Source organism: Lichenostomus cassidix, chromosome 6, assembly GCF_008360975.1.
Source record: "Lichenostomus cassidix isolate B80296 chromosome 6, HeHo_3.0, whole genome shotgun sequence".
NCBI lineage: Eukaryota > Metazoa > Chordata > Aves > Passeriformes > Meliphagidae > Lichenostomus > Lichenostomus cassidix.
In genome coordinates this window covers 13,699,123-13,709,683 of record NC_139487.1, presented here as the reverse complement: position 1 = coordinate 13,709,683, position 10,561 = coordinate 13,699,123, and the positions used below count along the sequence as shown (strand labels likewise).

At 64.0% G+C, this 10,561-nt stretch overlaps 1 protein-coding gene across 1 annotated transcript; it reads right to left on the bottom strand.

Annotated features, from left to right (window-relative positions):
* Positions 1–7,024: 7,024 nt before the first annotated feature.
* On the bottom strand, positions 7,025–9,304 carry NKX2-3 (NK2 homeobox 3). The gene is made up of 2 exons (XM_085065108.1): positions 8,770–9,304; positions 7,025–8,097 (listed from the first exon to the last, which is right to left on the bottom strand). The coding sequence occupies exons 1-2, from the start codon at positions 9,110–9,112 to the stop codon at positions 7,457–7,459; spliced, it is 984 nt and encodes a 327-aa protein (XP_084921234.1). The 5' UTR covers positions 9,113–9,304; the 3' UTR covers positions 7,025–7,456.
* Positions 9,305–10,561: the final 1,257 nt, after the last annotated feature.

Here is a 10,561-nt window from a genome sequence, read left to right as displayed (position 1 = left end):
AGTATCTCCAGGATGTTTCCAGGAATAACTACCCACAGAAGTGCTGGGGGAGGGAGTGAAACCCCCAGGAACAGGGAGATGATAAGTCAGCACAACCCAGAAATGCTGTTATGTGAGCAATTGGCCTAAAGCATTCCCCTGGCAAGAGCACAGCATTTCTGGTCTCCAGGCACTTTGCCAGTTTACCCAGCAGCAGCTGGGTGTTGCCCAGTGCAGGCAGCAGCAGCCCTGCAGGGAACAGCACTGCCTGTGATGGGTTTGGCACTGCAGGGACAGTAGAGCTGCCATGGGGATTCCCAGATATCCCTTGGGCCAGGCCACAATAGACACAAAAAATGTCGTCCTGCTGCCATCTCCATCCTCCAAGCTGAACGCCTGTCACAAACTAAGGGCTGGCTGTGGCAGCATGCTGCTGCTGCTCCCCAGCTCTGCCAGGGTGGGAGTGTTCCCTTGCCAGACAGACTGGTTCCTCTGGCACCTTTGGCATAATGAGATGCCCAGAGGCAATGGAGTTATTGGCTGGTTCAGCTATGGCCACTACCTTTCCAAGGTCTGATAATGTCTCTCAGTGTAGCCACGCTGCTCTGGGTTTGTCCTATGGCCTGCTAGGTATTTGGCTGTGCTTCGAGTGAGATCTCTCCTCCTACAGCCTCTTCTGAGTAAAGAGACTATTTTTGGCTTTCCAGCAAGGAAGCTATGCTCAGCCCGGCAGAGTTTTGGAGACAATCCCTTTTCCTTTCACTTCCCTGCAGGATCGCCAGCCACATCCAGCACGGGCAGGGATTTACTGCCTTGCCTTCCTGTGTCCAACTGCCCCTCAAGCCCTGTCCTGCCACTGATGCTGGTGGGTTCCAGGTTGGGTGAGCCCTGCAGCCCCTGAGCAGGCAGAGCTGGGAAGCACCACTGGCCTGGCCCCGCTCCGAGTGATAGATCAGGGGCTGCCGCAGCTGTGCTATGGCACAAGCCCAAACTATTTCAGGCAGCCTGAGGTTGCAGTGCCAGGAGCAGCTCAGGAGCCCCCAGCTGCCTTCCTGGGTAACTGGAGACAACTGCACTCCTGCAGGTTAAGGGCAGAGCTGGGGTGAGGGAAGCTGGGGACTGAGGATTCATCTTACTCAGAGAAAGAAGGGGAGATGTCTCCACTGTCTGTCCTGTACCTTCAGCTGGGGCCATAGGGCTCCTGAGCTGCTCCTGCCTTCATGACCCCACACAGGGCACTGGGGTCCCAGTGCTCAGAGGCTTTTGCCAGCCCAGCTCGGGGGAAGGCAGGGGACAAGGGCACTGCCCTGGAAACCACATCCCTGTGCTGTCTCTGCCAGCATCGTGGGCTGCTCTGAGGTTTTCTGCCCTGCAGCCCCTCTGCAGTGGGTGCTTGACAGTCCTGCTCAGTGGGAGGAGGTGGCTGGAGCCCATGGAGAGCAGAGAGGTGGGCTCCCAGCCTCCCTCCAGCCCCAACCTACCCTGGCCTAGTCTCTGGGATTCCTCAGGGCTCTGTCAGACCCCAATAAAGTTGTACAAATTCTCATGACCTCCCAGCCTTACAGCAGTGTTAAACACAAGAGCCGGGGCTGCCTGGACACAGAGCAGACATTGCCTCTGGTGGGGCTGGGAAACCCCCTTCTGACCCACAGTGCTGCCTGGGTTAAACTGTGAGAGACAACTCCAGGCTGGGCTGGTCCCAGCCTGCCTGGCTTTGTCCAAGCATGGCAGTGCTGGGAATATATCCTGAAAGGTAAAGCTGAGGCTGAAAACCTGCTTTCTTTATAGAGAACCACTAAAGAAGCAATCCCCTGGGCTGGGCTGGGTATGTCTGCTTTGATGGGGAGATACTGGTAATACCCATATTTAGGGCAGGGTTATGTGTCAAAGTCCCCTAAAAGGGACTGCAAAGTGGCGTCCTGGCTGGAGCTGGGGTGTGGGCAGATGGCCTGTTGCACTCGGGAGGTGGCAGAGGTGGGAAAGGAGCTGCTCCTGAGCTGGATGGGGGTGGCACAGAGGTGGCAGCAGGGGTCACTCTTGCAATTGTTCTCACGTGGGTGAGGACAGCTCAGGCACGCTGTGACACTAGAGCTTGGTCTGGGATCATCCTCAAAAGCAGCTGAAGCAATGGCTGTTCCAGGAGATTGGTGGGGGCTTCAGCCCGAATCTCCCTGGCCCAGCATGCCTGCAGATATTGCCCTGGCAGCCAGTGTCAGCCCCAGGGAAAGCCTGCAATGCCCCCTGACTCACTGTGTCTGTGAGACTGACGTAAGAGACTCCTGGCAGGCACAGCCCATGCCTGGCACAGCTAGGTGGGTGCCACGAAAAATGTAAATCCAAGCACCTTTGGAAGCCCATTAGACCTGAGCAGTATGACACCATGAGCGTTGCCAAGGGCTATAAAAAAGGTAGGGAATTGGGCCAAAACTGGGCTGTGCCTCAATGTGGGACATAGCTCCCTCTGGTGAGGATGCAGCTGCGACAGGCACCAGGCACTGGACACCAACAGCTATCCTCCATCCTTGGAACACGTTAGCTGGAAGCTGCAGGCAGTGCCAGGGCATCAGGCGTTTTTAGGGAGGCTCTGGAATTAGGTGAATTGCACCATTTTGGGACAGAAAAGATAATCAGAGCTGGAAATCTGCTGGGTCTCTCAGAGAGACATGCTGGGCGCCCGTGCTCAGATAAAAGAACACAGCAAAGCACTGCTCACTAGCAAGGGACCTGCACGGTGGCTAGTGGCTGGGAAGGGACACTGGCCTTGTCCCTACCTGTCCCCTCGCAGTGGGGCACGGGTGGGTGCGTGCCTTTGCTGCGTGCACAAGCCTCAGCGACGCTGCCCGGTGCAGCAATGCTCCCGCGTCGGTCCGAAGTCCCCCAGCTCCCGCAGGGCTCTGCCGTGGGGAGACACCAGCCCGCCCAGAACCCACGCAACCAGCCCAGCCTTCCCGCTGTCCAGTCTGTCCCGCTGCCCTTGCTAGCAGGGACAAGACACCCTGCTCCGATCTTCCGCAGCCCTCCAGGTAGGGGGACTAGGGTACCCCCAAACCGAGACAACATCAGCTACCCCCGCGGCACAGGACGGCGGGGACAGAAGGGTGTCTGTCGCTCCCTGTCCCCGGGAGCTGGCCGATAGATGGCGGTGGCGTATCTCGCTTGGGGACAGGCACCGGGAGCAAGTGTCCCTGTCCCTGCTGGCAGCCCGGGAACCTGAGGATCCCAAGCAGCACCCGGGGACCCTGCTGGCCCCGGCACCGCCCGCCTGCAGCAGCCCCGGGCGCGGAGAAGGGTTATCTCCAGGGAACTATCTGTGGGTTTTATTGCCTAGGCGGGAGATGGTGGCATGATGCAGCCGGGAAGGGCTCTGAGGGACATAGGGACAGCTTTGACCTTCAGCAGCTCTGCTCTGGAGGCGACGAAGATTCAGTCCCCCTCTGTGAACGGGCCACCTGCATCCTTGGTTGAATCGGAGTGGGTCCCTCGTGGGTCACTTGTATCCCTAGTGGCAGCACCATGCCTGGTCTCACCATTGCAGGAAGAAGCAACAGCTAAACCATGCAAGTTCCGTCACCCTGCTCAGTCAGGTGTAGTGATCTTGTGATGCAGTGACTCATCCCAGGAAGGGAGGCAGGTCTCCGCCCCGTGTGCTGGCAGGCAGGCAATGGGAGAAAGCCTCACTGGAGGCTCCATAGCACAAGTACCAATATTTAATTACCTGATCCATGGCTGGCAACAGCTTTCTTGGCACTGGAGAGTTCTTGTGTGACAACCCCATATTGCCATTACCAGGAGGAGCTTCCAGCACCTCAAAGACCTGATGGCTCCACAGAGCCCCAGTGGCCAAGCAGCCTCAGCAGCTCCTAGCTAGATCAAGGGTTGGGGTGGCTGCAGTGGGAAGCTCTGCAGAGCAGGAGCCGCCACTCCAAATAGAGGAGCAAGAGCTGGGCACCACTCTAGCAAACAGCTGGGTCCCCAGGCTCCCAACCCAGGCAGCAGGAGGTGGCTATGACCAGGTTGAAGTAGATGGGCCCAGATCCACAAGCAGCCTGGCCAGCCTTACAGGGAGCAGACATTTCCCTCTGCACCCAGGTGAGCTCCTTGCTGATAGTGGCAAGTGGGTGGTGGAAACAGAAGGATGAAGGATAAGGGGGGGAGGGATGACCTCAGCCGTAGGGAGAGAGGGAGGAAAGGAAAAAGATGTCAGGAAGGAGAGGAAACCAGAGCATAACTGTGGTGCTGCAGAGGGAACAGCACTGCTTCTGTGTGATCCTGACCTTGATGTAAGGGCCCCAGAAAATCAGCAACAACTGGGCTTTGCATGGAGCCTCCCTAGGAGCCACTGGACAGAGACAAGTTCTGCTCATGGGCTCCTCCTTGTCCAGGAAACTTGAATAAAAAACACAACTGGAGCCTGCACACAGAAGGGGTCTGAGGCCTGGGAGTTGAAGCCTAGCTGCCTCTAAAGTCCCTTCTTCCTTTAAACCAGTGCACTTAAGAGAATCTCATCCCTGTTTGAAATCAATCAGCACTTTCCCAGCTTGATTCCCAAACAGCAGTAAATCCCCCAATCAACCAGGCTGAAACACACACCCTCTGCCCCTTGGCCATGGCCCTCTCCATCCCTCCCTCCCTGATGTCCCTCTGGTTATGCCACCACCACAGTGAGATCATGCTAGAGGAGTTTCCACCAAAGATGTCCCTGCACCTCTCACCCCACTGGAGGCATCCCACTTCAACTTGGGGTGAGGGGGACAGGGTGCATCATGGGCGGGTGCTGCCTCCAGCACAGCCACGCAGCAACTTCCCTCCATTGTGTCTCCCCGCCCTGGGCAGCCTAGGAGAGGATCTGCAATCTCCCACCATCTCCCTCCCACTGGCCTCCACCGGCTGTTCCTCCTCTTTGGAGCACTCCACTTCCGCCACCCTGCTCCAGGCCCTCCAGTACCGCCGGCTCTTTGTGCTGTTTTGTCCTCCCCATCAGCGCAGGGGCTTTGGGCGAGGCTCTGCAGAGGGGTCCCTCCCACTAACCCCTTGCCCTTCCTCCAATGTGAGCTAGTGGGACAGCTGGAATCTGTCCCAGGAACAGGGCTCGCTATGGTGGACATCTAGAAACTTCCAGCGCCATGAGACCTCAGCCTGCAGTCAGGCCTCTTGGAATCCCCCAGCTGGGCGCTGCTCCAACTCCGTGCAGGGAGAGAGGGGTCAGGGTTGTCACACAAGTGGGGAGAGCTCAATACTGACCTCACAACTACAGCTGGGTACTGTTGGTGCTGGATCATGCTGGTACTGTCTGGCATCACCTCTTGCAATGTGGCTGTGGGGACCCTGTGTGTCCTTTCACTTTACAAAACTGTTCATGCTCTAGAGACTGTGGCTACAGCCCTGGGCAGCCCCATGTCCCATGCTGGGGCTCCGGTCTCATCCAGAGGCTCTGGGTGTTGCTGAGAGGCAGTGGATTTCTAATCAACTGCCATGTACTTTGAGGGGATGTGTTAAGCTGGGAACTCCTCTCACACACCCTGATTTTGGAGGAGCTTCTATTGTGGTTACAGTTCCTCTGGCTTGCACACCAAAGCATGAACTCACAAGAGTCCCCTATTTTTGCAGACAACAGTCTGGCAGAACATGGAGGAAAATGCAACTCTTTCCTATGGCAGAGACAAATCTCTCCAGCCTGACTGCTGCTGTGAAGAGAGCGCATTACCTTTGTTCTTGGCTATCCTGTTTCTACCCACGAGACCACAGGGCCTTAACCACTCATCTCCGAAAGCCAAGAGCAGGGCCTGGGCTTCCTCTCCTGCGACACCTTACTGCCATCCAGCAAACAATCAGCTGGGCGTGCCGCATCCTCTCCCAGCGCCGGCCCCGTGAAGCCTGCCGGCCTCGGGGTAGCTAGCGGGACAGTGGGGTGCCGTGCCGAGCCGAGCCAGGGTTGCCCGCTCTGTCCCTGCGGTGGAAAGAATTTTTTCGGTTCCTTTCAAACAGCAAACCCCAAAGGTGCACGTTCAGCCGGAATGGTGGGAACGTCAACGCTCGTTACCTGCTGCTTCTGCGAGGGCAGAGCCTGGTCCTCTGCTCAGGACAGAGGGACTGTCACACAACACACCTGAGGAGGTCAGGGGGAGGACACGGTGGGCAGATGGGCAGCGCTGGGTCAGGGGGTGGCATATCGAGCCCCCGGTCTGCGTCCGTCACGCTGGCTCCAAGAAGGCTCTGCTGGAAATATCTCCGGAGCTCTAGCGTCGCGGCCGGGCAGATGTGTAGACGGCACGGGAGAGCTCCCGGCGCCTCTGGTGCCCGCTGCCGCCCGGGGTGCCCCAACCGGGGCTCTGCGGGTGTCCGGCCCGCCCCGGCGCGGCTCCGGCCCCGGCGGCGGGGCTCGGCGGGACCCGCACGGCAGAGGCACGGCCGCGGCAGCGGGGCCGCCACCGTCCCGAGAGCGCCGCGGCGGCGACAGCGGGACGGGGCGGCCCGGGACGGGGCGGGCGGCAGGCGACCCCGCGCCCGGTCCCGTGGGGCTTGGGGGCCTCGGCCGCCCCCTCCCCCTGCAATCGAGCGAAATGGCTGAACATGTAGCAATAATGCCCCGGCATTCAGGCTGCCCGGCCCGGCCGGCCCTAATCAGCGGCCCGCGGACCCCCCTCCTCTTCCCCTGCGCTCCCAGAATGGGGAACAAAACCCAGCACGTTTCTGCAGCCCCCGCGCATAAAGCGCCGGGCCTGGGCCTCAGTGGGGGGCAAAGCGGCCCGTCAATCTCGGCGCCGGGGCCCCTTTGTCCCTCGCCTCCCTGCCACACCTTTTGTTCCCGAATCCAATAAGCGCCTATTCCCGCTACCTTCCTCGGCGGCTCCTTTCAGCGCCGGCCCGGCGGCCACAATGGGCCCGGCTCTGAGCTACGCGGCCCCATTCAGCGCCCTTGGCACGCTCACAAGCCGGCCGGGCCGCCCTGCCCCGCGGGCACGACGCGGCGACCGCCCCGCCGCCGGGCACGGGCCCCGGCCCCTTCGCCGGGCGCCGGCCGGTGGACGAAGGATGATCGGGCGGCGAATATTGCACCTGGTTTATTGACTGACTGGGCGAACTGGCGCTGGCAGTGACCGATACAGAGTAGATAGAGGGTCCGCGGCACTTGCGGGCCCCGCCGTCGGCTTTTTACAAGCAAAGCTGCTCCGCTGGCGCGGCGCGATCGGCTCCGGCCCGCCCGGCTCGCCCGGTCGTCGCGGCGGATCCGCGGGGCGGCGGCGCTTCACTGCGGGTTCGGGTAGCCCCGTCCTGCCGCGCCGCTCCGCTTCGTCCATCGCCGGCCCCGCACCGATGCTCGCGGGAGCGCCGGGGTCCCGACGCGCCGTCCCGTCGCCGCCGCCGCCTCCGGTCCAGGGCGCGCGGCGCGCAGCCGGGCTGCGGTGCGGTTGATAACGGGGCTGCGGAGCCACCGGGCCGTCCTGTCGGTCCGCTCCCGACCCTCAGTGCGTGCGGGCTACCAGGCCCGGATGCCCTGCAGTGCGCCCTGGCCGCAGGAAGGCCCCGCCGCCGCCTGGTGCAGCGGCTGGCCGCCGCCGCTGAAGCCCCCCAGGCCGCCCACGTTCACGAAGGGGCTGGCGGCTGCCGCCGGGCTGCAGGCGGCTTGCATGGACGCGCCGCCGGTGCCCGCCGGGTAGGTGCAGCCGTAGCCGGGGTTGTAGGAGGCAGCGTTGCCGTAGCCGTAGGCGGGGAAGCCATTGTAGGAGTAGGGCCCGTTGTACGCCGAGCTATAGCCCTGCGACCCGCCGAGGCACGGCTTGCCGTCACGGACCAGCACGGGCACGGCCACCCTGCGCGGCGGCGGCGGGGCCGCGGGGCCGCCCAGCTCCAGCGACTTGTCCTGCCGCTGCCGCTTGCACTTGTAGCGCCGGTTCTGGAACCAGATCTTCACCTGCGTGGAGGTGAGCTTGAGGCTGCTGGCCAGGTGCTCCCGCTCGGGCGCCGACAGGTAACGCTGCTGCTTGAACCGACGCTCCAGCTCGAAGACTTGCGCCTGGGAGAAGAGTACGCGCGGCTTCCTACGGCTCCGCTGCTTCGGCCTCTCCGTCTCCTCCGCCTTCTCCACCGCGTCCAGCGGCTTCTTCAGAACGCAGCTCTCTGTACGGAGGAGCACAGGTCACTGCTACGCCTCGCCGACGCCGGGCGCTCGCTGCTCCCGACGGGCCCCACCGTAGGACGAGAGCTCCTCGTCGCGCCCCGGCCGACCCCGCGCCGCTACGCGCCCGTCGGGGCACCGCAATCGAGCGGGGAGGCAGCGCTGGGACCAGCCGTCTCCGGCACTGCCTGTGTTTGCGAGGGCCCGATTCGGGCGGCGGGGCCGGGCGCGTTCCCGCACCTCTGGGCCGGCTGCGGCATTACCGCTGCGGCACCGCGAGGCGAGCTCCGGGCCGCGTCGCGCACAGCCCCGAGCACCTGCTTCGCCGCCGGGCCCCGCCGCAGCGGGTGCGGATTTGGCCTAATCCGACCCGTTCCTCCCTCTCCGCTACCGAAATTGAGGAGCGCGGGCCTGATCCGGCACCTCCGGATTGGGGCCATGCAGAGGCACTCCCCAGGGAGGAGGCGAGCGGGGCGCGGAGGAGGGCGGTGGCAGCCCCGCGACGTGCCCGTCCCGGCTCGACCTGGCCAAGGGACGTGGAGCGGGCTGCAGCCCCAGGATCTGGGCTTCGCGGGGCGATGCCCGAGGGCTGGGAACGCACCACGGGAAGCCAGCGCGGGCCCGTCCCGTCAGGGCGGTACAGTGCGGGGGAGCGCGGTGGAACCGATACTCACTTGGGTCGCGGACCGCGGGGTCCAGCTCTTCTCCCGGGCCGGCGGCCTCGCAGGAGCCACGCAGCACGGCGTGAACGTAGTTGTCGGCGGAGATCCGCGCGTCTGTCTGGCTGCCGGGCGCTGCCATGGGGCTCAGGTAGGAGAGCTTTTCCTCCTCCTCTTCCTCCTCGCCGTCGGAGAAGCGGGCGCCGTCGGCGGCCGCCAGCAGGCAGGCAGCGGGGTGGAAGTGGTGCTCCAGGTGGTGCGGGAGCTGGGCCCCATAGTGCGGGTCCTGCTGCTGCTCCAGGTTGAGGATGTCTTTGACAGAGAAGGGTGTGGAGGTGACGGGGCTCGGTAACATCATCGGGGCAGCGCAAGCGGCCAGGCAGTCCCGCGGGCCCGGCGGCGCTCGGGCGGCTGCTCGGCGGGGAGCGCCGCGCCCGGTGCGGGGGGAGCAGGCAGCGCCGAGAGACGAGGGGCCGCGCCTGCTTCTGTCTAAGTTGCCTCCATTAGCTCGGCGCTGGGGGTCTGCGTTTTGTTACAGCTTCTGCAGGGACAGCCAAAGGCTCGGGAGCCTCCTCTGCCCCGGGCCGGCACGTCACGGCAAGGAGGGGCCGGGGGCGGCCTCGCCATTGGAGGGAGGGGGAGGCAGAGCCGGCCCCCTGCCCGGCTCCGGCCGCCCGGCCAGAAATAGCAATGTATTAAGGCTGCACTCGGGGAGGCCGCTTTCCCGCAGAGCGCCCCGCCGGCCCGGCACCCGCCCGGCGGGCGCAGGGACGGTGCGCCGGGGTCGGGGACCCCGCAGAGAGCCGCGGCCGCCGCCGCCGCGCCCCACAGTGCTAAGCACGTGTAGGTAGGTAGGGACCCCTGCCCGGGAGCGCCCCGCTGGCCCCTGTCCGTACACTGCTCGGTCCGGCCCCGCCAAAGCCGACATGTGCGGCCCCGCTGGCGCGGCCTCCCCGCCCCACCAGCACGGCCCCGCAAGTGCCTCCCGCCGCCCAGGACGCGTAGCGGAGGGGAAGTTCACCTCCGCCGCCCCGCAACCCTCCCGGAGCCGACGGCGACCCTGCCGTCCCGGATGGACTGTAGCCATGCGACGTACACCTAGCCGACCCACCTTGCATCCCTCTGCACCCCCGGTCTGCCCGCCGGTGCCCCCGCAAATATCTCCGTGAGCGGCCAATCTGCAGGCCGGCCCAGCTCGCGGCGGCCGGTGCGACACGCGTCCGCCCAGGGGAAAGCGCTCTTCGCCGCCGCCGCCGGATCGGGCCCCGCAGCCCGCGAGCGCCAGGCCCAGTCGGGGCGGACCGTGCCGGGCCGAGCGGGCGTCCCGGGACGGCGGTAACGCGGCGCTGGGTGGGGAGCTCGATTCCGCGATCGTCGGTGTTTTCTTTCGTTGTTTTTCGTTTTCTTTCGTTTCGTTTCGTTTTCTTTCGTTTCTCCCGCCGGTAAAGGGCGGCCAGCGGCTCCGCGGAGCCACCTCGCAGCCGTGCCGGCGGGTGACGCACCGAATGAGCCTGCCGAGCTCTTCCGCACTGCAGGTCCCCCGGCTACAGGGCTTCTCCGGGCACCGGCCGAGCCCCCGGTAATGCGAGGGGTGCCGCGGCCCCTCGGCGCTCCCGCGGTCCCCGGATTCTTGCAGGGGCTCCGGGCTGTCGCGGCGCGCGAAGCGGGCGCACCGAGGGAGGGGCAGGGTGAGATTTTTTTCTTGGTGAGATTTTTCGTTGTGATTAAAATCCTGCTGCCTCACAGGGCTTGGATCGGCGACGAGGGGAGGCCACCGGAGCCGGGGGCATACGCCGGGCAGGTGAGT